Consider the following 26,517-nt stretch of genomic DNA (forward strand, 5'->3'; position numbering starts at 1 on the left):
AGTAGACAAAGAATTTTCTTTAGGTTTGCAATTTTCAGTTGGTGTTTTCTGATAGTTTTTCTTAGTAGTAATATATTTTAGTTAGTAATATATCTTGTGCTTTGTAGACTTCATGCCTAAAATTCAGGTACAATAAAAATGTACTGCCTTCTTTTGTATGCAGCTCCAAAGCTTAATTTGAAGGAATTGTAGTTTCCTTGGAGAGTGTTGCCTACAGAGATGTTTTAAAGCCTGTCTAATAGAAGAGACTTTTGGAACTGCCTGCAGTGCTTGGCCACAGTGGTGATGAATCTGTTGAAGGATATACACAGAATTTCATAGGGTCCATTTTGATCACTGAGAGAGCTTAAGAACAAAACAAATAAAAAAATAGAAAACAGGATTTCTAGTTGAACTTTAGTTACGAGAGTATTCACAACAACCTCTTTGCAGCAATGATTCTGAGTTTGGATAGATCCCTGTTATATTGACTGTTAATTCTTTTCTGCTTTAGGGAATTTGGGCAGCTTGCCTTAGATGTGCTGGACAAAGCATTCAAACAAAATGAGCAGATGGCCATGAAATTGCTGACCTATGAACTGAAAAACTGGAGCAACTCAACTTGTTTAAAACTAGCGGTTTCTGTAGGCCTGCGGCCTTTCATATCCCATACATGCACACAGATGCTGCTGACTGATATGTGGATGGGACGCTTGAAGATGCGGAAGAACTCCTGGTTTAAGGTAACACAACTCTAGCTTTTTCTGAGTATTTAGAAGCTCTTTAGATGCTTTATGATTGTTTTGTTGATTATGAACATGGCTAATGCAGCTTCAGACAGTTGTGCTTAAGCACGTGTTGGAATGTGCACATATGGAAAACAAAAGAAAGGCAGGGAGGGGAAACGGTACTTGCTTCTGGTTTGTTTCTTTGCAAAAGCACCTATGGGGTGACATTAGGAGAGGGGATTTATTTTCCTATTCCTATTGTGTTCCCATTCTCTCAGCACCCTTCAGTCCCCCCTTACCTGCTCTTGCTTCTGCACATTGCTTATTCCCTGGCAGAGCTGCTGATGGGAGTAATGCTCTCTGAACATAGGAAGCGGTATCGTAAGCATCCCCAGATACCATGGCACTCTTGAAAGCCACAAAACAGACAAGAACAATACACTCCTTCAGAGGCTGTCAGAGTGTGATACAGAGATTCCCAGCACCAGTGGCTTCCTCCCAGGCCAGTGGAATTGTGCTGGGTTTGTGCTGACACCACACATGGCTGACTGTGGCTTCAGGTCTATTGAGCAATTAATTTCTGCTGAAATAATTTCCTGAATCTTGTGTTTCTCTTTTAGGTCGTTATGAGTATTCTCCTCCCTCCTGCCATCTTGATGCTAGAGTTTAAAAGCAAGGCAGAAATGTCTCATGTTCCTCAATCTCAAGACTTCCACCAGTTCACATGGTATCACGGGGATCAGAGCCCAATCAGCTCTAAAGATACTTTGTCTCTGGTTAGTCTGTGATGATTATAATTTTGAGTGTCAGAGTTTGTTTGTTTACCACAGTATAATTCTAAGGAGGGAAAAGATGGTCATCAGCTGGAAGTGCTGGAACCCAGTTCTCATGATGTAGTCATTAGATCCCTGGTTTGGATACGGACTGATGTGAACTTGGGCGAGTTGCTTCGTCTGTCCTAGATGTCACTTCTGGTGACTTCTGCCACTGGTCATAATGAGAAAATCCTTCCCAACCTCACACAAGTATATTGAGATTATACTTATCTGTCAGTTGCAGGTCTTTTAGGGCACAAAGTCTATTCAAGGTGCAGATAAATACCTATGTAATCTTGTGTACCAATGTAATCTTGTATACCAGATAGTCTAAGAAAGATTTCATGTCATACGCAAAATCACAACTATAAAACTCAATTCAGGTTGCCCAGGTGGGCAGGGAAACAGCAGAACTGTGACAGTCCAGGTCCCATCCTTTCCAACTCACTCCTCCTTCCCATTCTGCCTGACCCATTCTGCATCTCAGCCTCAGCCTCTCCCTTTCTCCATGACTATCCTTCCCTCTTACTCTCTCCTTGTAGTTTTGTTTCCTGAATTACATCGTAGCCCTTCCAGAGGTCTAGCACCTGTCTTACTTGATGAAAAACAGGGTGTCTTCTGCATTCCTTGAGCCTAGCAAAGGTGCTATTTAAAGCATCTTAAAGCTATTTAAAGGGAAGCACTGTGCTTTTGGTTTAGTCATCTGAACCAAGTGCCAAAACACGCTGCAGAGACAGGTGGTTGTGCAAAAGTCCTTCTTAGGCTTGCTGGTGAGGAATCTCCAGCATAAGTGAGGTGATGTCTTTGGCTTTTGAGATCTTCAAGAATTCTCCAAGATTTCTGTTAATGCCCTTTCTCATTCTCCACCACACATTCCTTGAGCTGAGAATTTCCAAAAATTTTCAGTCTGAGCTAGACATGGACAGACATGGAGAATTTCTATGCCAAAGGGTAAATGTTGATGAGGTGCTAACCCATGAAAACATGATTGCTAAGTGAGAGCTGTCAGGCAACTTTTTGTTCTCTGCTTACCTTACATCAGATAAATATTGTAGATTGCTTAGGACCTTCTCAATTAACTTTCAATTTGTGTACAATAAAAGAAGACAGATTGTCTTTGAGGACTTTGGGTAGACTTATTTTTGCCACATTTTTTTTTCTGTGATGCAGAAAAATGCTCAAAGCCATTGTCTCCTGTGGTTTTTGTCTAACATGATTCAAAAATTATTTTTATAGGGTTAGGTAACAACTATGATACAGAGGACAGGCCAATCGTAATTATTTGCAGTAGGATTACCCCTGGAGTCTGGCAGAAGGCTGCAGAGAAATGTATATAAGTACTTTTTTTGATCTGCCTCAGATAGGGCTGCTCCCTTCCTGCACTAGCAATAAGCTTACTTTTGATTTTATCTATTAGAGAATTGTTTAAAGCACAAGTCTGAGCTAATGATTTTTCTTAAATAATCTTATAGGAAATAATATAGAAAAATATACAATTTCAACAGTGTACATATGCCTTATAGAGCATCTTTCACAATTCCAATGACCAGCTGCAGCTGGAAATCGCACTCTTTCATGAGATGTATTCTCTCCTTCACCTAGGAAGATCTGATTTTAACATATTGAGATGAATCTGTATATGAAATTCTGTGGTTTAGCCCTTTTTCAAGTTTAATGTGATGAAAAAAATCCGTCCCCCCCCGCCCTGATAACTCAAGGAAACTTTGTGTAATAGGGATAAATACATTACATAAGAAGTTCTATACTTGCGTTCAAACTGTAGATGTCTAGTAGCAGTAAGTTTTAGAACTGATATTAGCCAAGACAATTGGCCAGCATTGAAACAAAACTGAACAAGTTAGTTTGGTTCCCTCAGCCTTGCCCATAGTTCGAACAAGTAAACTTGTCACTGTTAGCACTGTTCTCTAACAAATTGAGCAATGCGTGTGTGCATCCCTCGGGCCTCCCTCCTTCATCACTGAAAACTCCTTTAAGCACATTCTGGTTTTGTCAGTTGCCCCCTGCTATGTCTGCAGCTTGTTTTAGGCTTCAGCAGCAATCAGATATTTGAACTTTCAGAGGTGTACTCAAGCAAATTGTGGATACAAAATGAAGTATGTTTACTTTCTTAGGTGTCAGTTTGTTTTTATTTTACTGAAGAAAATAAAGGAATTATCTTTATATTGCATAGGCAGATCTTCGTTAGAGAGTACTTATTACAACCTTATCTTCTAATCAGATGTAAAATACAGCAAAAATAACAATTAGATTCCGTATTTAGAATTTCACTGTCTTGACATTTTCTGTGCAACTGTATATATCAGCAGAAATCTGATGTTCTTTTTTCAGGATGTAATCACAAGTGTTAGTGGAGTTCTAGCTAACACAGTTATGTTGAATGGAAGTTGTTATTTATATACATTTTACAGATGGGAAAAGTGAGACACAGAGTGATTATGTGATGCTTACAGACTTAAAGAAATGTGTGGCAGAAATAGGAGTGGACTCAGGTCTGCTGACACCAGGTCCACTGTCTGTAGTCATAAGAGCAAACTCTAAATTAGTATTTCTAGTGGGAAAGTGTGCATGGTAATTATTGCAAATGAGATGGTTGTAACCAGAATAAAGCAAACTACAGTAATGATTTAGACCAGAGCGAAGTTTAGACATTTGGGTCTATTTTCCCTCTGAAACGACACTACCTTTGCAATCATAGACTGTTGTTTCTTACTTTTAAAATGCTGTTTTCTTTTACAGAAAGATTACGATGTGGAAAAGCTTGCTCAGAAGTCTGGTGAAAGCCAAGTAGATGGTGGACAAGGAGACCTACCTGGCACTAGAAAAATCTATGAATTCTACAACGCACCAATTGTCAAGTTCTGGTTTCACACGGTTAGTGATCGTGCTAGAACTTGGATTGACAAATCCTTCCTTTGATCCTTCAAATGCCACTTAATTCTGCTTTTACTTTGCAGTCACTGGTAGGTGTAGATGGGATGATATTTGAATATTTCTCTGGCAATTAAGTGGAAAGATTTTCTACTAAAGTCATGTAACTGTGTTAAAACAAAAAGAAAGACAACAGAAAAACAATTATAAGGAACTAAAGAAAAGCTCAAGCACAGGTTTTTACAGTGGTCAATTGCACATGTAGAGACAGATTTGAAGCTGGCCTTAAATACCTTTAGTATCTCACAGATATTTATGCCCCTTTCTTTGGGAACTGTTTCTGAAAGAGTGAATATTAATCTATAGGAGATCATTTGCTACAGAAAAATATGCATTTATTAAATCAGTTTAAGTAACCCTGTGTCAGTAGAGCTCAGGATGTTTAAGATCAGGCTGCCCATTGGGTCAGACCACCATGTGCATAAACGTTTACTCCTTTAATGGGCTGTGCTTAACTGCTTTATAGATTGTTAATCCCTTATGTCAGATACATTTACAGCATGTTTTCCACCTCATATTGTTCTTCCTGGGTTTTGGAAGGCACTGATTAACCAGCAGTGATTTATATAACTTTGAGAATTGTTACCTCCTATAGAAGGTTGGGATAAAAGCATAGGACTACCTTTATGTTCAAGAAATAGCGTGCAGACCACAGAACAGAATCACAGAATAGTTAGGGTTGGAAGGGACCTCTGGAGACCATTTTGTCCAACATCCAAGTTGAAATAGTCTGTCTCATATATGGGGTGAACATGTGCTGCAATAGTTTATTTTCTGCTCCTACCTATTTTTTCAGCGCTATAGTAGCAATTTCCAAATGGTGTTTAAGGACATTCCCATAGAAACAAAACAAAATAAAACAAAACTTTGGAGAACTAGAATAAAGATTTTGCGTTCAAACATTTGACAGTGCCCTAGTAGTTTGAATACATATATTCAGGTTAATCACCTATTACTATGTTTGCAGAAATTTGTTGGAGATTTTTGTGCATATGGATTATATGCCTTGTCTTTTGTAGATGTCATACATGGCATTCCTCATGCTCTTTACTTATACTGTGTTGGTGAAGATGGGACCAAGACCAAGTGTGCAAGAATGGCTTGTTATCATTTATATTTTCACCACTGCTATTGAAAAAGTCAGAGAGGTAAGCTTTTCCATTCACTCTTCTCATCTGTAGAGGATATATCATAACCCAGAGAATACCATAATCTGAAGAATGCCAAATCCTGCATTATTTTTGTATAGAATTTAGCAGAGGAAAGAATTATACAGGGAATTAATTTATTAGAAGACTTTTATTTGAAGACCAGTGCTTTGGCCTTGAAAATGCATCTTAAATTTTGTCCTTCTTTTCTGTGTAGAGCTGGTGGTAATGTGCAGGTCACTTGAGAGTGACTGTGCTGAATTGAGATTTGGAGCCTTGATGTAGTCACATGTTTCTTATTTTTTTTGAGTGGACCATTAGATTTCTAATAATGAAGATATTTAGATATTTATATTAGATATTAAACCTGAGTGTGGACACTGTTATGAATTAGTAAGTATTATTCATAGCAAAATCTAGGGCTCTCTCTCAAGACTAACTGACCTTCTATAAATGAACTTGGAAAAAAACCACCATCCACTTTTAATGCTGGATACATTGAGCACAGAAAAATGATATTCCAATCAAAATTGATTGCAATTATTTGCCGTTGATTAGACCCAAACTTCTGGACACAACTAGCTGTCCAAACCTGAGTGTGGGGACAAATGGAGCTATGTATTTCCCAATTTATTGTATCTGAGCCAACTTACCTTCACTGTAAAATTAGCACATAGTAAACAGTAGTAATGTGAATTATCTTTTGTATGACATTTGAAATGCTGTACTTCCAGAGGAATAAATAGCAAAAAATCAGCCACAGTTCTGAGTGAAGTTGATGTTAATGCAGATCACTCAGAAGACTGTGACAGCAGTATTGAGGTGAAAGATTTCAAGGGGTGGCACAAATGCTGGAAGTATATAGAAGCTTGGATAAACTTGCAAGTTCTGTCTTTGCATGAGATAAGATTGAAAAAATCACCAGGATTCCCTAAATGAGAAAAATGTTGAAATTTGAAAATCTCTGTTGGACTCTTGCATCATCTTGATGGTGGGACAGTGGAAACATCAGCTCTTCTTTCTAGCATTATCATTCACTGCACAGTTTGAAATTGATGTCTTCTACTTGATTTTCTTTTTCCATGTTCTAGTTCTGTTCTGTTGGCAAAGACTTTGTAGGACACTTTCTTACACAAGCAGCTTTTAACTGCTGAGGGCCTTGTTATATATAACTGCAAACCTCTGTTTCTCTAGATTGTATCAACTAATTGTTAAAGCCTTAGGCCCTGATCCTGCAACTACTTAGTCATGTGAGTTAGTCCAGATCACTTGTTTACATTAATGTGTTTGTATGCATAAGTTCTTGCAAGATTGGTGCATAACATTTCAAAATCTCTCCTTTACTTGGTACTTATCAGTGTGACCTTACACACCGCATAATTGGCCTCACTTGCGGCAATGTGCAAAGGTTTTATTTATGGTCTCCCAGAGATTCCACTTCACACATTTGCTCAATGAAGCTTAAAATCCCTTTGGGGCATCTCGCAATTCAAGGAGTGAACATTTCACTCTTTACCTTGCTAGTTGCCAGCACTCCTTTTTTTTTAAGGTGTCCTTGGTGGAATACAAGGATCTTTCTTTATATTTTTGGTCTGAAGTAAAAGGCATTAGTTATTTTCCCATCAGCAAGGTTAGGCTGGTAATTTCCATGACTTAGGGGTTTATGAAAAGGCCACTGCAGGTCATGACTATCCTTTTAGAAAATGTTTGTTAATTTATAATGATACCTATGAGTAACAATTCTATACTGGCTGCTCTGTTCTGCTGAGGTATGTGCCCTTTAGTGAATGGATTCAGGTTTGGAATCCATTTTTCCTTAGGAAGAGTTATTTGGCATACTTGAGGAATATGATGCTATAGATTAAGTACAAACCTCCATTGATGGTGAATGGCAATATGCAGTTAATGGGTCTAAAGCAGAAATAAAGAAAAGGAATAGGGGCAGGGGGGGAAATGATACATTCCCAAATATTGTAAAATAGTTCAGACAGAAAAGGTTAAATAATGTATCTGTGATTTTAATGGCATTTTGTTGTGGACTTTTTACACATTCTACTCAGGTATTTATCTCAGAACCTGGAAAATTCTGCCAAAAAGTGAAGGTGTGGATTTATGAATACTGGAATTTTACTGATTCTATAGCTATCATCCTGTTTATGATTGGTTTTGGTTTGCGCTGGTCCAACCCCCCTCTTCAAACTGCAGGGAGGCTACTTTACTGCTTGGATATTATATTTTGGTATACTCGGCTCCTTGATCTTTTTGCTGTGAACCAGCATGCTGGCCCATACCTGACAATGATTGGGAAAATGGTAAGTATTGTGCTTTGGAGCAGTATTTTTGTAGTTAAGGCATCTATTCAGTAATATATACAGCTGAGAAGTGACAGAAAAGAGTGATGGTCAAAGGAGAGGTCACCTAATAATTCATAGTGAATGTATTACCTGAAAATACAGTGACTTCTTCTGTTTGTGAGTTGACCATAATCAGATTTAATTTTTCTTTAATTTATTAATTATGCAAATTTATTCCAAAAAAGCGCCATTTTTACGTCATTCCTTAGAAAAGGGTTGCATTTGAATTAATTTTCTTATCCAGCTTGATTATGGAAGAAAAGCTACTGCCTCTTGCAGATGGGCTCAATAGTATAGATTGTTGCCCTAGTTCTTGGAAACTGTTTCATTATTATTTTAGCTCTTGATTAAAATAATTGTATCCCATTTTATCAGAGATCAAAGTTAATTTTTTTTCTCTTTTAGTATAAGAACTGCTACTGAACTGCTGCCTAGTCTTGAGGGACATGTGCAAATTCCCACTGTAATTTCACTTCGTTATTGAGGTCTACCTTCTTAATACTTTTACATTTTTTCTTGCATGGTAGTTCCAATTCAGTTTAAGAAGACAAAATAGTTTTCATTGGTGTTCTTTCCTCTCAGTTTGAAAGAAACACCACTGAGAAAAATCATCATCATAAGATCTCTGCATTTTTCAAATCTTGCTTAAGATCTAAGAGGGGCATAGGAAGCAAGTAGGACTTGTGGCTTTTTTGGTCCAGGAGGATTTTAACCTCTACAAAATGTTCATATAGTCAGGTCATAGAAATAAAATATTTTATTTTCTCCAACATATTAGATTATTACCCCTCTTTTATACTCTGATTTGTAAAAGCAGATTTCCCTATAATGTATGTCTCTTTCACATATAATTAACACAACTAATTCTTTCACACAAACATGTCTTCCAGACAGCAAACATGTTCTATATTGTGATTATGATGGCCATAGTTCTGTTGAGTTTTGGGGTGTCACGAAAGGCAATTCTTTCACCAGAGGAGCCTCCTTCTTGGACTCTGGCACGAGATATTGTATTTCAGCCCTATTGGATGATGTTTGGTGAGGTCTATGCTGGAGAAATAGATGGTAGGTAATTTTCATAATACAGTTCAACAGCTTAAATATAATACATGCAGAAACACACCTACTTTGGGCTACTAGAGTTTTGAGTACTCGTTGAGTCTGTTCTTTCTCAAACAATTCTGATTCCAGCATATATATGTCCTTAATGAGTAATACTGCATGAATAATGTTGAGAATATTAGTTTCTTTCTTAAAAATAAAGATTAGGCTCTAAACCCTTCAAATTCAGTGCTTAAAATTACGTATATTGCAAATCTCAGAGCAAAGCACATAGGAAGTAATATTTAGCTACTTCATGCTCGGGGGATCTGGCACTGAAATGATTCACTAATCAGGTGAATACAAAGCTGCTGATCTCTTGAAGAAAAGACTACAAAATTGCCTTAAAAAAGAAAAAAAATTAAGGTGGGGGAAAAAAAGGGAGAAATAAGTTACCTGGCATCATTCTTAAACAGGTAAACCATGTGAACATAGGAAAAATAGAACCAATCAGTGTAAATAGGAAAAACAATGTATCTTGGTTATGGCTTTGAACTTGTCTTAGCAAGACAGAAGAACCAGGCACTCCAGGAGGTGTTTCAGCATTACCGATGGAAGGCACTCTCATGCTACTGTGTGATGGGTACAAGTAAAACAATCCCTAAAATGGACAAGTAGGTATGGAAATAGATACATATATTTAAGTTACATAGTTCAGGACAGACCCAATTCATTAAAATAATTTAGAATATTGCATACATTATTACTGCTTGAACAGTCACATGATGACTATGTATTTTGGTTATATAAGTCAAAATTCTTTTAATGAAAGCACACTGTTCAGTTTCACAGTTTAATCCTCTTAATCACTTAGTAATGCTAAACCTTCAGAAATTTGACACTTCCCAAATAAAGCTATGATTTCTTTAGTGACTTTTTTGCTCAGAATATGTCCTGAATTTAGAGCTGCTGCTTTATAAATGTGTGTTAAAATTTCCTCAAAGGTCTGAAATTTGATTAGACATTAAAAGGACTGAAAAATATTTATTTTGATATTTTAAAAACATTAAAAGAGATCCCTTAATTTCTGTGATTTGTTGCTTCATCCCACAAATATGCATAGCCTTATGTATCTTTTTGCATATGAGTCAATGTGATTTTGTGTGTGAAGCTCTAAATGAATATCACTCCAGTACTGATAAAGCAGCCTTTGAGCTATATCTTTTCCACAGTGGAGTCTGTGAAAGCTTTGCCACTTGCTTTAAGGATCAAAGATTTGGATTTCAGTTTGCTTGAGTGTGTGCCATCTCTCAAATGCATTTTGGCTGCATCGTTTTTCCCCTTAACAAAAAACTGGAGTGACCGGAATAAGAACTGATATGTATGAAGTGGTGTCTGCAGCTTCTGAACTGTGAGGGTAACTATGGGATTGTAGTAGCATAAAGAGGTTGCAGTTTTCCTTTAGGTGAAGGTTGACCTTTTAGTTGGAAGTTTAGTGATCTATATCTGTGAAATTAATGAGGACTATTCTGTTTCTTGCTTGGACAAATGAGAAGCACAGGCCATTGCTGTGCTCTGCTCTGATTTCCATGCTAACTACGCTCTGTATGTCCTTAATTTCCAGTTTGTGAAAACAATGAAGACTGTCCTCCTGGCTCCTTCCTCACACCGTTCCTCCAAGCTGTCTACCTCTTTGTGCAATACATCATCATGGTCAACTTGCTTATTGCTTTCTTTAAGTAGGTACCTTGGTATATTGCTGCAAAAGCAACTAATGCTTCTACCAACGCTTCTCAAAAGCCTTTCACCAAAAATGCCCCAGCAAAGGCATGTTAATGGTCGTTGTTACCATAAATGGGTGTTGTACCACCATGTCTTCCATGGGGGTAAGGTGAATAAAAAAAGAATGGTGGTAACAAGACAGTGCAAGGAAAGGGATAGTGAGAAGACACCTAAACTGTTTTACCATTTAACAAGCGTCTGACTCTGTGAAAGCAGACAACTCCAGCTGGCAAAAAAGGTAACATTAATTCAGCTCTGAAGTAATTTTATTTTGTTCCTGAAAGTTGTATGTGTTGTGCTGAGAACCCATATAACATTCATCATAGGGTAGCCCAAGTTTTAAGCTGGCACATCAGAGGAAGAGGAAGCTGGCACATCAAGGGAAGAGAATAATGACTGTAGGAGTATGCTCTTTCTTTAGCAAATAATTTGAAATTTCCTGTTGTTTAATGCAATCTCTTATGTTCTAGACTGAAATCTAACTGTAGTTTTTTTAACAAACTGCCTTTTAATGTCTGCTGTGATTACTAATCCCTGAGTAGGAAGGGTCTTCATACTAATTCTATAGTAATTCATAGTAATTCTATGGTAATTAATCACTGTCTTTATAGTCATTTTAACCTTTCAAGTTTTAACAGGGAGCCTCTAGTAGTGGATCAAGCTCTGTAATATATAAGAAAAGAGCAGCCTAACCCAAGTAGTTAATAATTTTTTCCTAGAGTTCTAACATTTCTGAGGAAGAAAAAGTCAGCTGTAGGTTAAAAGAAAATTTAAATGAATAAATGTAGTGATTAATATTCAAGAAAAATGAACTATCAAAAGTCATTCTATTCCCACTTCCAATTAAAAATCCCTTTCCTGAAATTTTGGCAAGGAATCAGTCTATTGTTTTATATTACACAGCTGTGAAATTGCAATTTGAATTATTTCTGGAACTAAACCTTCAGCAATGATGATATGATAAATCTTCTGCGTAGTGATTTGATTGTTCCAGAAATGGGATGAAAAATGGGTATGAGCAATATATTTAATTATGGTCTCAGAAGCAAAGCTGATGTTTTTGTGACTATACACTGTGTGTGTAGTATGACAGTTCAAATGAAATTACAGTACCAGAAACCACAACGTTGCTTTCCTGTGCTTGGGTCTATGATAGTAGATATGGAAAATTATTCTGTGCAACAGCAGTTGTGTTTAATAATATCCGAGCTCCAGTGAGTATCCTGCAGAAGAATGGCTCATGTAGCCGCAGTATTTTGTTTAGGGGGAGTGCACAGAACCGTTTTGTTAACAGTGTTCCCTTAGCCTGGTACCCACTTTTAGTCCAGTCCAAAGAGGTAGACAGTGTTGAATTTTCAGTTAGGCTGTGCATTAAAGTTTAAATAATATGGCTGAGATTTCAAAGCCACTTCAGTGATATCTTCTGTCCAAGTTCCATTAATGTGAATGGGAATCGAATCTCCAAATCTGTTAGGCAGCTTTGATGCACTCATTCTCAGTGCACTAGCTGCTGACACATGTTGCTGTTTTGTTAAATGAAAGTCGCTAATCAGATTTACCTCACTGGAGGAATGGCACTTCAGTGTCAGATTAGATCTGTACACAAGCGTCTTGTGCTATATTGGCTGTACTCCTCACAGTGTTTTACCCTCCTTCCCCCTCCCTCTGTCACTCTCTTCTCAGTAATGTTTATTTTGATTTGAAATCCATATCGAACAAGCTCTGGAAGTACAACCGGTACCGCTACATTATGACCTACCATGAGAAACCATGGCTGCCTCCACCATTCATCCTGCTGAGCCACATCGGACTTCTTATAAATCGCATCTTCCGCCATCAGCCCCCAAATGAGCTGGATCAAGAGGAAGGCGATGTTGGACTAAGTAAGCTGGGAACCAAAAGAAAAAGCTGGTGACAATTGTTTGTCAGCCTCCCATCACTTTGAAGTTGAGTTCCTCAAAAAGAAAAAAAAAAAAAAAAAAAAGAAAAAATATATTCTCTGGGTAGAGGGCTGTTTTAATTTTGAAAACTGAATTTAACTTGACTCCCTGAGAATTCTTGAAGGAAAAAATGACTAAGTGACTAGGGGAATGCTTTGCTGTGCTACATACTGTGCATCAGTCAAGATACCTCACAGCTCTGAAATAAAGTGACACACAGCTGAAATAAAGTGACAGCAATTTATTCTGTAGGAATTAATAGCCTTATTTTTAAAGAAATTAAACAGTAGTGAGGGTATAAATTTCTGTATGTTTGTCATGAAAAGACCAACAATTCCTTTTTTATTACCTGGAGAAAGAAGGTACAGAACTCAAGGACAAAGGGGATCGAGTGGTGGCAGATGCAGAGAGAGAGCATAGAGGATTCCCACCTTCTCACTGTTTTCCTTTCCTTTGTGCACTGGCTTATCACTGCACATTCCCAGCCTGGATGTCTTCATCCCAGCGTCCTTCCTAATGCCTCTTCAAGGTGATGTCAGTTCCCTGTCTTACTGTTGCCAGCTCTGCCAGGAGTAGCTCTAGCTGTTGAGGGGATGGGACCACAAGATGTTGGGATGGGAATGAATACTCAGTAGTGGGGCTTGATGGTTGGGGTGAGGCAGAGAAATGGGGAGGACGAGAGGCTGGTGGCTATAACCTTTTCTACAAAAACATTGGGAAACACTGGTGTATAATATTATACAGCCTCATCCTTTTTGATGCAACGTACACCCTTGGAACCTAATAAGAGATGTGGGGAGGATCCTGCCTGAGTCATGCTTTACTTAGGATTTGCTCTGCTAAACAATGAATCCCTGAAGAGATCTGGCATGCTTGCAGGTAGTTACAGGGTTCAAAACCAGGCTTAAATAATCAATGCTAAGCTGTTTTACTGCTGCTCTCAGGCTCACCTTCTCCATCATGACTGGATACACTAGATACGAAGTAGGCACTTTGAAGTGCCACTGATTATTTTATATGCATGAATAGCATAAATCACTGATGTAGCATAGAGAGTGTCTTGTAAGGTGCATCAGGCTAAAGGAAAACTAAAACCCTGCTTAGCACATCTAAAAGTCCTTGGATAGAAGGGGGCTCATGACTTGCTTACACTTCTCTCAGAAGGAGAATTTTTTCCCGTTTGTATACCTCTGTGCCCCTTTTCTATATACCTGTGCATTGCTTGGTAAGTTTCTTCTACTTTAATTTTGGTGTGGTTATAATTAACTGGTTTTCGCAATGAGGATCCAGTGCCACCCTGTGGAAAATCAGTGAAAATACCAATATACGGAGTAAAATATTGGAGGAAAGAACACAGGTAGGTTATGGGGGAAAAGAGCCTCAAAGGTGATCAAGTCCCATTGGGAGTGAAAGGGGGAACCCCAGAACACTGCTGGGGTTTTGGCTGCTGAGCTGTGTGTTGCAGCTTTTTTTTACATGCTTGTGACAAACACTGCCTTGTTACCTGATGGAGATATCCCCTTATCAAGTACAGTGAGGACTGTGGTACCTAAAATAAAGAAAGAAAAGAGGAGCTTGGAAAATGTGGAGTTTGAATCAGAGAAACAGCTTTCCACCATATGCATTTCTTTGTACTGTTTTGCAATCAATCTGTTCTCTCAGAAATCTTGGTGTGCTAGAAGAATAGCATCATGAACAGCCCAAATTGTAAACTTCTGAGTGTTTTCTTCGTCCTCTAGGAATCTTGGGGAGGAAGGGGGTGGAGAGAAGATCTTAATGTTTTATACATATGAATGTTAATTAAGAATGCCTTAATGTTTTATACATATGCACATGTTAAGCATTTAGTTGGGAAAAAAGCTTTGCACCTTTGAATACCTGGAAGGACTGCAATTGTAGGTGACTAGCCTGAAGTGAATGTCTTGACCACATTAGAGTGACATTTTTGTAAGCCTTTATATGTATACCTACATCTTGTAAGTGACACATGCATAACAAAATAAAGGAAAAAGTTTGTGAGAAAATACATCTTTGTGTGCAACCATTCGAGTGTGTGCTTTTGAGGCTTTAAAGGGAAGTGCACTGGAATTTTTGTCAGTATGGTTATGTTCCCTGTCTAAGGAAAGATAAAAAACATAATTTCCTCTATTTGGCATGTAGGGTCTTTATGCATAAGCCCAAATTCACAGAGTTAGGCCTGATTCTTTCTTTTCAAGGAAAGGAGTGTAAACAAGTTCTGACAAGTTTTTTATTTTTTTTTCCTCATGGATGTTCATAAAGAATTGTAATTATCAGCATGTTTCATACTGATTCCTACCTCCTTTGTTCAGAGCTCTACCTGAGTGATGAGGAGTTAAAGAAACTTCATGACTTTGAGCAACAGTGTGTGGACAAATATTTTCATGAAAAGAACGAAAGCCAGAATTCCAGTGACAGTGAAAGGATCCATCTGACCACAGAAAGGTGTGTTTTGCTGAAGATTTGTGTTCTTTCTATAAATTTGTCATATAAAACGACTTTGATAAGATAATGCTTTTGAAACAGATTATGGGCACTGTGAACATGCATAGACCTTGCTAATCTGATGGAAATATATCTGTTTGAGGTGCATGTCAGGTCTGTCTGGGAAGCCTTGCTGGCAGAACTGCATCCCCAGATGTGTGTAGGTGGTTAAAGGGGTACAGTTAGGTGTTACTAAGTTTCACTTTTGCAGACCAGTTAGCACTACAAAAACATGCCAGAAAATATCATATAATATATGTGTTTGTTTAAAAGGTTAGCAGTGCAATAATGCTGTGAGAGTATTGCTTGTGATTGAGTATAATTGCTGTTTACAGAAATAACCATAAAACCATTTTAGCATTATTTTCAATATAGTGTCTTGGTTTGCAAAATGCTAATACACAGCTGTCAGTAGGGCTTCAAAACTCTCAGTATTGGCCTAATTTAGCATTCTATTGAAATCAATGGCAAATCTGCCACTACATTTAAGGGGAAGAGTTAAAAAAAGGGAAAATTTTAAAAAGTCTTAGTAAATGCCAACACTCATCTCACCTAACAAATTTGTTTTGCCTAGCAAAAGTTAGACTCTTAATCTTTCCCTGTTTATAATCTTACTTTCTGCAGGTTAAAACAGAACAGAAGCAGTATAAGCATCACCTGTAAAAGAAATTAAATAAACAGCTTTGTTCAAAAGCTACAGAATTGATTACATCAAGAAGATTTCATTTACTGGATAAATATAGAATTGGAAAGGAATTTTTTTCTGAGTGCAGAAGTGAAATACACTTCATAGGATTACATAACATTCATGCAAGAAATTAATTTAGATGAAAAAAATGTTCTGGAATACTGATCTTTGATTTTATTCAGCAATTAGTTAATACTATATCTTTTAGTTACTCTGTGACAAGTGGAAGAAATGACTACTGCATATTGCCTGCAACCAGTTTATCATTGGCTTAGTGGTAAAGCACCAGAGAGTATCTTCAGGAAATATGAGAATAATTATTTGGTTAAAATGATATAATTCCAGGCCAAGAAGTTCTTGCACTTTTTACTGGAGATTTGAAGATGATAAAAAAATAGGCTTTGCTTTTTAGGAAGTTGCATTTTACCTAAAGGTAACTGATGCCATAAGATGCAGAGAATCCGCTTCCAGAGGCCAAGTAGGTTCTTGGGAAGACCTCTTTCCCAGAGGTCTCTAGCATTTGAGAAATGCAAGACTGAAAAATACATGTAGGTCTGTGTAAGTCTTGTCCTCATGCTTGCACAAGAAATGTAGAAATGCAGGATGACTAGCTGACAAGAAATATCCTTTATAGCATTTTACACTGGCAGCAATAGCTGCCTGCTGTCCATGGTTTAGTAGTTCAATGGCAATGAATGGCTATTAGTAGGAAAACAAGAGTTTTTAAAATAGATACTTTTTGAGCAAAAAGTCTGTTTCCTTAGGAAACACTGGCTGTTGGCTGGGTTTTGTCAAGTATAGATATTTGACAAAAATGAAAGTCACCATTAAAAAAAAAAGTGTCTGCTTGAAACACTGACTTTTTGAAATGCATTAATGACTTCCTTCATCATCTTGCAAAAGGACGTAAAGATCTATGTTTTGGTATTTTAATTATATTTTGTTTTTCTACTTAGAGTGGAGGAGATGTTTCTACAGCTTAAGGAGGTGCATAAGAAGGTATTTTTTATCAAGGAGTCTTTACTCTCCCTGGACAGCCAGCTAGGACACTTGCAAGACTTATCTGCCTTGACAGTGGACATCCTGAAAGTCCTTTCCGCTGTAGACACCTTGCAGGTGGAAGAAGCCTTGCTGGCTGACACAAAACATCAAACGTGTAGGAAGCTGCCACATAGCTGGAGCAATGCACTCTGTTCTGAGACCTTGAGCAGCCTGAAGTGTTTGTACGACAAGAAATACCACTACTACAGCATGCCACCCTCCCTCTTACGGAGCGTGGTAAGGAGTCCGGGTCCATCAGAGTGCAGAGACCATGTATGGAGGTCTCAGAGTAACAAGGTAATAGAAGACAGCTCTCAAAAAGTAGAGATAGAAGGTGACACACCCACTTCAGGAGTATCCTCTGAGACTAAGTCAACCCTTAGGTATGGACAGTTTTTGTTGGTGCCCCCTGACCATCAGGGAGGGTCTTTGTCTGAGGATGTCACCTTAAATTTCTCCTTTTTGAGCACTCCTGCCAAGTACAAGGATGAAGTGGTCAGAGATGACCTGCAAAGTAGCACTGTGATGCAGCAAAATTTGCCCAGTGTCAGCCTCATTGGAAAAGAGACAGAAGATTATCATTGGAGCCAGAAAGACTTTGCTATTCATTTGCCATCAGAAAAGACTAATGCTGTAGAGTCTGATCATCCTCTGGGTCTCCAGCCACCGCTGGATATTGAAAAGAGTGCAGCATCCCCCTGCGATGATGGGGAAGAAACTGAAGGTGGTTATGTGAACTGGGGGTTCTCTGAAGGTGATGAAAAAGGCGTTTTCATCTCAGATTCAAAGAAGAAAGCCATGTACATACATTCCTCCTATGACAGGGACAATAATTGCAAGAGTAGTCCTCTCAGGCATGTCCAGTTAATAGAATCAAAGTCCTTCTCCTACAACTCTGACTGGTCACATCACAGCAGCAGCAGCATCTCTCAGAACATGCTGAAACAAAGCACCTCCTTCTGGATCAGCCCACTCCAGAGGGACTGGAGTTTCTGCAGAAGCAAGAGCTTACAGTTGCCTAAGAAAGAGAGATCAGGGAAAACCTGCAAGGCTATAGGCGGTAATTATAAAACATTACACCTGTACAGTATCTTTTACTGGAGAGTCCTAGACATTATAAAAATCTTTCATTTGCACTGATAAGATATTAGCTGCAGTTGATGGTAGTAGCAGAGGTTCCAGAGTTACTCTTTCACTTTCTTTGTTGTGGGTCTGGCAGTTGGGAATTTCTGAAGTGAGCCTTGTATCCAAGCTGTGATACACCTATGTGTCAGCCACCCTGATTCTCCCCTTCTCATGAGCTCTCTTTGTCTGTGGTTACACAAATGGAGTAACAGAAGGATTGTGCTCACTCTGGGGAAGTCTCTTTGCCATGGGGATGCAATGCAAGAGTTGCAGGACCCAAAATAAGTTACACGATCCCTTAGAGATACATTAGCATTATCGTAGGTCAGATGGGCGCACGGAGAATGAAGAGGTATACACTTTTGTAGTGAGTTTAAATCCCTCCCTGCTCACCACGAAGTTTGCTTACCAAGAACTAAAATACAGCAAATTCTTGTTCTAATTATGATTAATGTGAGATGATGGATAACATTTCTTGTTTTATATCTTGTGATGGTGCACAACTGTGCACTGAACTGCATGAGTATTAACTTTGGATGTCACAAGTCTTTCTCAGCTTGCCTTAGAGATCTGCCAGTTCTCAGTCTTACCTTAGTAAACGAAACTCTCTAACTTAGAGGTGGTTTTTTGGCTCTTTTCTGCAGAGTCTTTACGATCCAGTGAGCTACACCACAGTGAGGCAACAAAAGCAAAACAGCAAAACAGAGACAGAACGCCTGGGAGAGGAAAGAGGAATCAAAAACTCCTTCAGGTGCCGGTATGGGCAGATGCAAACTGTCTTTTTCATTCATTAAGAGCAGTTTTGCAGTGTGATTTAATTGAAAATGTATACATTTAAAATGCTGCACACGAACTGGGGTATCTCGTGTGTGTGTGTCTAGCTTTGCTTCAGTTTTCCTTTTATTTGAAATGTGTGGGATTTCCCTTTTGAACTTGTTGATGCTCAGGGACTTTGCTGGATAGTGTACTGGAGTGATATGGATTTTACACAAGAATAAATCAGTCCTTGCACTTCAGTTGGCAGGAGAACTTGAGGAGGGTCCATAGGATCTAGGATAGACTGAAGAAGGGGCCATATCCAGGTGGTATACAACTGTAAACAAGGAAGCTAGGCCTCATAAGGTTATCTCCTGCCTACAACAGTCCCACAGTGTTTTCTGATGGCAAATACTTTGCATGTTGCAGAAACCATATTGATTGTGTCATATGTATGGGGCAACTTTTTGTAACTGTATCTGTGTGTTCATATATAAAAATCTATTTATAGAACTATAAAGAAATTCCTAGTGTCTTTGTCAACTAAGAAGAGTTATCACTGTTTAATGAGATGAATGCTGAAGACTGTTTTGTTTACAGAAGATGCTCAGGTCAGCAAATACTCAAACTTTGAGATCAAATACCTCCGAATGTATTAGGTCTTGAAGTTCAAATATGTTTAAATAGTGTGAGATCTTTCATGAGTTGTATTTACTAGACCAATGCAACATGTCTTCTGCAACTTGTAACAAAAAATTGGAAAACCTGTTTCTCGGTTGGTAGTATGTTCATCATTGGCATTTCAGTGATGCTCTGAAAGGCCACACCATAGGCTATCAGAGGAACTGCAGATGCTAGTTATCCTGTAAATTGAGTATTGTTTTGTCACTGTATTGCCAGGTGATTAGAGTGGATGATTGTCCCCAAAACACTCAAGTGATCTCAGAGCCTGCAGAGATCAATGTCTGGGATGAGCAAGAGAAACACAGCAAGAATTGGCTCACCGTGTCTAATTTCAGTCAGCTAAGTATGTGACATTTTGCAAACAGTGAATTTCAGAACAGTTTTTAAAAAGAGGCAGTAAATATAAATCACGAATTCAAGTGTCATCCACCATTTTCACCTCATGGCATAATTTCCACAAAATTAGACTTTGGTTGCAAGCACACATGGCTTGGTTATTTGCTGCATCATTGAAGAGGGATATAGATTGGATGGAAGGTCAGTTGAATCTTTCTGGGAGCACTACCTCTCTTGCATGGAAGACAATAGCGTGCTGATCTTAGGAATAAGTGGGAAGAAGGAGGGTGGTGTCTTTGTCTCCTCTCCTGAAGTATCTTTTAAAGTGGCATCCTGGCTAGTTGCAAAAATAAACTCATGATTTTCCAGGACATTTACACTCGCAGGCAGTGCTGTGATACTGTATTTTCTGGCAGATCCCCTACTTGCATTATTCATTTCTCATTGCTCAGAAAGACATCCTCCAAATGGAAGATATAAATTTTGTGTTGTCTTTTTTGAAATGAAAAGAAATGACTTCCTTACTCTTCTTTTAATAATTCTCCATCTCTTTCATTCTCAGAAGTCCTTTGTATAGTTCATCTTATCGTTCAGCTTTGCTGTGATGTGGCTCACTGGTTTCATCCTGAGAGCTGCTGGGAGAAGTATTGGGGAATGGTGTGACTCAGTACCTCATGATCTGAGGAGGGCTGCACTCCTCCCAAATCTGCTGACAAAGAATGGAAATAGTCTGTTTTATCCCTATGAAATTCTGTTATTGTTTTTATAAAATATGGGTTTGCTTGGACAATATGGTATATACATGTTCATTTTATAGCACTGCATAGGTATTTGGTTTATAATGATAGAGCTGTTCATTACACTCTAGAAATAGCTGACGTTCTCTTTTGGCTAGGTCTGGAACGTCTCAGTTTCACGCACCAGAAAATGAAAAATCAAGACATCGGTAGGCATACCATACCATTCTGTGATTACCTGGGGCATTCTCGAGAGGTAAGACCTACAATTACACATCCTAGTCCATAGTTTTGGCTGGGATGAGCTTAGGGTAGCTCTACTGTTGTCGCCAGATTTGCCACTACAGGTTCTTTGTCATGACATACCTCTTTGAGAGATGAGGAACTTTGTGGTCTGCTGGCTCAGTCTATGTGTGCGAGTAAATGAATAATTTAACATCTATTAACACTCTACTAAGATTATCAAAGTAAGATATTAAATTATTGAGTCACAGAGTTGTTCTGAATATGAAGTTAGTCAGAAATGGCATGTGTGTTGATGTTTCATTAGGCAACGCCTGAGCACACAGCTTAGTCTTGAACCTGTGGGCAGAATGGCTCAGAAGCAAATTTTGGAAAGTTAGTTACATAGTGTTCACTCTATTGTGTGAGTGAACTGTAGAGATAGTTATTTCTTGCAAAACAGTAGTTAAATATTGATAAGAATTGCAAAGTGTAGATTTCTTAACCATTGGCTTATTAAAACATATTTTGTAATTTAACAGAATTAATTTTCAGCTCCTTAATCTAAAGGTCCTCAGCCTGTGGAAACCAATGCAATGGAGCTAGACCAATTTGTATTTCACAAGTATAAAAGGAAATAAAGAATAAGTTAAGAAAAGGAAATGTGAAACTATCCTTTCCTTTTAATTTTCAACAGTATGAAAGTACCCTTCCTTGTCTGTTTTACTTCTGGCATGATTGTTAAAATGGTGATCTTTCAAAGCTTAGCTTATTTTTCACTGTAAATGTTATTATTTGCATTTTTTTTTTTTTAAGAATAAAGATAAACCAGATAATTTCAGATATGCCAGTGTTGTAGAATTTGAATCCCAAATATCAGGAAAGAGAGCTTGAATGTCAGTTTTTAAAATGGTGGGGTTTTCTATGAAAAAATGAAGAGAAAGAGAGAAATAGAAATACATTTACTGATTTTGTATTCTGTAAGACCCAAGCTTGGAGTATAAATCAATAAATCTTTGAAATGTTGAACACAAGATCAGACAAGCAAAATAAAAGTAAAGTCAGGAAAACTGTGTGAAAGAACCAAGTCATCTGGTGCTTCAAAACTCATATGAAGATATTCTTGGGTAAAACTCAAGAGTAGGATTTTTAAAATTCTAAAAAAAATCCAGTGATTAATAGCAGTATTGGAGTTATGCTGAAACCAGTCACTTTCAGAACATTGACTTCAGATTATTTATTCTTCCAAGATACAGTCTTCAATACCCACTGAATTATTATGCCTCTCTCTAAGTCCCCTCTGAACTATGAAAGTTTGTATTTATCACTGAGATGTAATAAAATTGCTGCATCCAACTGTTCCACTTGTAGTATGATATATTTTAAAGAAATCTCTCTTCCTGAAGTGGTACTTCTCAGATGTATCCACTGCATACTAGTAGTTTAGGAATCTCTATTGGTAGATAGCAGGGAGCAAAGCAAGGGTGTGTGTAGGAAGGTTTTTAAAAGATTTTTGTATCTGCAGATCAAGCTATAAGGTCAATATATGAGAGAAATAAAAAAAAAGTTAAGTTTCAGATTAAATTAGAAGCTGAATTTTAGTTGATTTATCTTTAAACTTAGCTGTCTCTGAACATTTTTTGGAGGGGCCTTTTTCGTTTGAGAATTGAAATCTGCCTGACTACTACTCAGAAGAAAAATTCTATTTCTGACTAGCACATTAGGAGGACCTAGCTGACCCATTTTTATCTAATATTGCTGGAAGTTTAAAAGACTACTTCAGTATTTCTTTAAACAAAAGACCTGTAAAATATGTGATCTAAATATCACTGGAAAGCTGCTCAGCGTGTCACCTTCTTCTGTTATAGAGGTTTAGAGTGAATTTTATTTTCAACAATTGTAAAGCCTATCCCTGAACTGGAATTTTCCAACATAAAGTTAGTTCTCTTATACTGTCCATTTTAGAACATCTTTAACAAGCTTTGTGAGTGTATTGAGATATGGTACCTGAGCATTTCATTCAAATGTGTGGAGGCAACACGGAACACTGCGATGTGAGCTAATTAGTTTCATTTTAGTGTAGGTTTGGCAATACTGTGATTCACCTGCCTATCATTATTTATGTTAACAATAAGCATATCAATAACTGTTTTTAAGACTGTATCTTTTTGAGCTGTGCAGTGTGCATATTATAGTGATGTGCATATTTTACCAGTAAAAGTATCTCTCTTTTTTAGGGTTTGAGTAACAGAGTATTTGGAAATATGAAGAAAAGTAATCTGAACAGGAACTCCTCGTATGTATTATTAGCGTATTAAGATACCCTTCGCATGTTTTCAGAAAGAGATATCTAATGCTGTCTGCAGATTTCTACTTCAGTTTTGTTTCTGATACTTCATATGAGAAATTTATGTGAAATGAAGAGTTAAGGCAATTCAGTTTTTTAAGATGCTTAGGGGAAGCCTTGTTACTGGGGATAAAGGAGATCCGTTTAAACAAAGTGTATGATATTGGGTGGAATGCACACCCATTCCAATTCTAATAATAATCCAATTTTCTATGTCAGTCACTAAGATGACAGTCAGACTTCATGATCTTAAAGGCCTTTTCCACTCTTAACAATTCTATGATTCTGTGGTTTTACAACCATCTTTAACTGACCATTTTTCCAGTCTAGTGAGCATGAAAAGTTGCATTTGCTTTTGCTGTGCAAATTATATGTTTCTTTTTTTAATAGTTAAAATACTAGCAGCTCCTGAAAGCTTCTCTCACTCTCTGATTAATGTCTTTTGTGCTGAGTTGCATAAAATATCTTCATGCATTTTCAAAAGTTGTTAAGCTTTGATTATATTTGGTGAAAGTATACTGGTTTCAGAAGTGGTTTCCACCCCCCCCCGCTTGTTTAATCATTATCTTAATATTAGGAGTATTTTTATCACATGCAGTGCTGTCTGTATGTTCCCTTTCCTTTTCTTTCTTATTTTCATCAATTTCTTTTATATTGCTCTTATTTTTTAGCACTGTGGATGTAATAAATAAAAGATACTAGAAAGCCGTTACATCCTGTGTGATTTCACCATGGGGAGAGGAGGAAAAAGGTTACTGTGGGGGGGTTTTTTGGTTTTTATGCATACTGGTGTGTGTGTGAGAGGGTTGGGTGAAGTTTTTTTTGTTATTTTGGGTGGTTTTGGGTGGCTTTCCTTTTCTTTCTTCTTTTTTTCTTTTTTTTCTTTACTCTGACTCATTTATAGGTGGTAAGCAAACCACATATGTACCAGCAAGACATACAGGCTCTTGAGTGGCCTGATTCTGTCACTTAGTCAGTTGTCCTCAGTTAGGATTCTTTGGTCTGTGAGGTGAATTGTATCTTCTGTGTTCTGTGAAAGACTGCTTTAATGTTATTACTGATGCAATAGTCTTTTTGTATAAGCAGACTTGTTAATCCAAAAGCCCATAAATTTAAAAAGTATGTTTTTATACATACAGAAGTGGTGGTAATGACACATTAATATATCTCACATTGATTGAAAAATGAACTATTGTGTATGTGATTGATGGGTCTGTAACTGATACTGTTATTGCAGTGTAAAAGATATGAACACCAGTGCAGAATCCAGAGCAGCTCAACATAAAGGAGAGAAAGAAACACGCAGAAAAATGGGTCACATCTTCAATACCTGAAGGTGGTTTGCTGATTGCTGCATTGAACAAAGTTGCACTGAGGGTTATTTTGTTTTGTGATTGCTGATCAAACCTTTGTGAGTTTAGCCTTCACATAGATCACATCTCTTTATATGTGATCTATGTGTACCAGTATTAGCTTAATGACGGAAATTTCAGGTTAAAATATCAAGTATTTGTTTTTAAACAGGTTGAGAGCTTCAGAGGAAACTGACAGTAAGTTTTGCATTGCTTGTCACTCATTTTAATTCCCGTTTGCAAATCTCACTCTGACAATTCTGAAGTACAAAATCCAAAAAGGAAGTTAATTTACTGTAGTCGAGGGTTATAGGAAAATGTGCAGATATTGTTTCATTATTTCATGAAACAATACAAACAATTAAAAACTTTAATTTGTACTTTAAGGGTTTTTTTTTATGAGGACATGTTTTTCTCATAATAACTGCCTAATCTTAAATGGAAAAATCTGTTTTTATTCTAGTCTGCCCAGTAATTTCAGCAGGAAAAAGATCTTTAAGATGATGGTTCTGCTTTCATCCCTTACAGTATAAGAGACCTCCTGAGTTAAACAGGGTGTTAGTCTGAAGACAGATTGTAATATAAAATTTTAATGTATGTTCGATTTTTCAAGTTGCAATTTTGTGTAATTCCTCCGTTTGTGTTGTTTACCTGAAATTATGACAACAGTGAAGGATTGAATTTATTTTGAAATGTCCAATGAAGAAATTCAAGGTTTTAGCGAGGAAATACTTTGTTCGTCAAAAGTAGAGTATTAACTTCACTTGTATTTGTTGCATTTTAGTCTTATCTTCCAGTTTTCCTGACATGACTTATCTGTAAGAGGCTGAGCATCTGGGCATCTATCTCTTTTTGAGGCTAGATGTGATGCAGAAATGAGTAGCCCTTAGTCTTATCTCTCCTTCAAGTGCTGCTCTTTCAGGGTTCATCTCTGCACAAAGCACTTCCATGCCAAAGCATGCTGCAGCAAGCAGAGTTGTTGGATCCAGCAAGAAAGAAAGCACAAGGAACTTCGAATCACTAAGGGCAGTGAAAGTGCTAGGCCTTCCCCCAACATCTGTTGATACTTCTGTATAAGATCTCGTGCTAGATAAGGAAGTATAAGCAAATAGAATACACCAAGAAGAAAAGTGTTAAATTCAAAAATCTGATGAACATTGTTTTGATTATCTTATTTTTTCAGAATTAACAGTAGTACAGTATATATAATTCTAAAATCTGGCATTTTGAAGAACTGTTTTCTAACCGAACAAAATTATTTCATCCACCTAATGGGAACATGCTCATTAATGTTGGCTGTATTAAAAACATCTTTCTGTAAAACCAAGATTTTTGGACCAAATTTGGTCTGGTTGAGCCTGTTAAATATGTCACCACATAAATTGTTTGCCTGCTTATATTTTTAACAGCATGTTAGATGCTGCAGGTTAATGGGACAGTATTATTATAACTTTGGTTCAGTAGTATAGTTAATGGAATGCTTAATGGCTTAGAAAAATCATGCCTTTGGGAGACCAAGAAGCATGGTGGACAGCAAAGTTCTTTTGTTATCCCAGAGATGTAATTGGCTTAACATGTCCTTGAGACTAATAACACAATTTTCCCACCATTTTCCTGAAGAAATAAGTCATCTGTCTATATTACACTGATAACTGAAATCTGCCAATATACAGTATATTACAATGTACTTAAAGCCAATTAATAATTCTCCTCTTTGGAATCCTGAGACAGTAATTCTGATTAATCTGTTTCATGACAAACTCTAAGATGGGAGGAATTAAAAAATCATACATTTATGTCTTTTATAATAATTAATGTAATGATCCTTTAAAAATTCTTTCAGATATCTTCGCCTGCTTGAAAACATCTCAAGATTTGCATCATCACTACTCAGGTAAGGAGGAGTGACGGCACTGTGGGCACAGACCCTGACGCCTGGGGTGGCAGACGCCTGAATCAGCTTTATTGAAAAAAAACCACATCTGATATAT

The 26,517-nt window shown here is 37.5% G+C and overlaps 1 protein-coding gene across 5 annotated transcripts in view; it reads left to right on the forward strand.

The window, feature by feature from the left end:
• The window catches only part of TRPM6 (transient receptor potential cation channel subfamily M member 6), a 92,598-nt gene that overhangs the window by 46,906 nt on the left and 19,175 nt on the right, over window positions 1-26,517 (forward strand). For 4 of the 5 annotated variants that reach the window (XM_017807378.1, XM_017807380.1, XM_017807381.1 and 1 more), the window contains exons 17-32: window positions 494-722; window positions 1,328-1,483; window positions 4,280-4,414; window positions 5,491-5,619; window positions 7,680-7,931; window positions 8,864-9,038; window positions 10,639-10,753; window positions 12,480-12,679; window positions 15,067-15,199; window positions 16,883-18,027; window positions 18,737-18,849; window positions 19,749-19,875; window positions 20,764-20,861; window positions 23,065-23,123; window positions 24,699-24,724; window positions 26,370-26,420. In XM_017807378.1, coding sequence (XP_017662867.1) covers window positions 494-722; window positions 1,328-1,483; window positions 4,280-4,414; window positions 5,491-5,619; window positions 7,680-7,931; window positions 8,864-9,038; window positions 10,639-10,753; window positions 12,480-12,679; window positions 15,067-15,199; window positions 16,883-18,027; window positions 18,737-18,849; window positions 19,749-19,875; window positions 20,764-20,861; window positions 23,065-23,123; window positions 24,699-24,724; window positions 26,370-26,420 — 3,143 coding nt within the window. The remainder of the gene's footprint in view (window positions 1-493; window positions 723-1,327; window positions 1,484-4,279; window positions 4,415-5,490; window positions 5,620-7,679; window positions 7,932-8,863; window positions 9,039-10,638; window positions 10,754-12,479; window positions 12,680-15,066; window positions 15,200-16,882; window positions 18,028-18,736; window positions 18,850-19,748; window positions 19,876-20,763; window positions 20,862-23,064; window positions 23,124-24,698; window positions 24,725-26,369; window positions 26,421-26,517) is intronic. The other variant, XR_001873561.1, reaches the window with a different exon arrangement.

The sequence above is a fragment of the Lepidothrix coronata genome, unplaced genomic scaffold (genome assembly GCF_001604755.1).
Source record: "Lepidothrix coronata isolate B3197 unplaced genomic scaffold, Lepidothrix_coronata-1.0 Scaffold18, whole genome shotgun sequence".
NCBI lineage: Eukaryota > Metazoa > Chordata > Aves > Passeriformes > Pipridae > Lepidothrix > Lepidothrix coronata.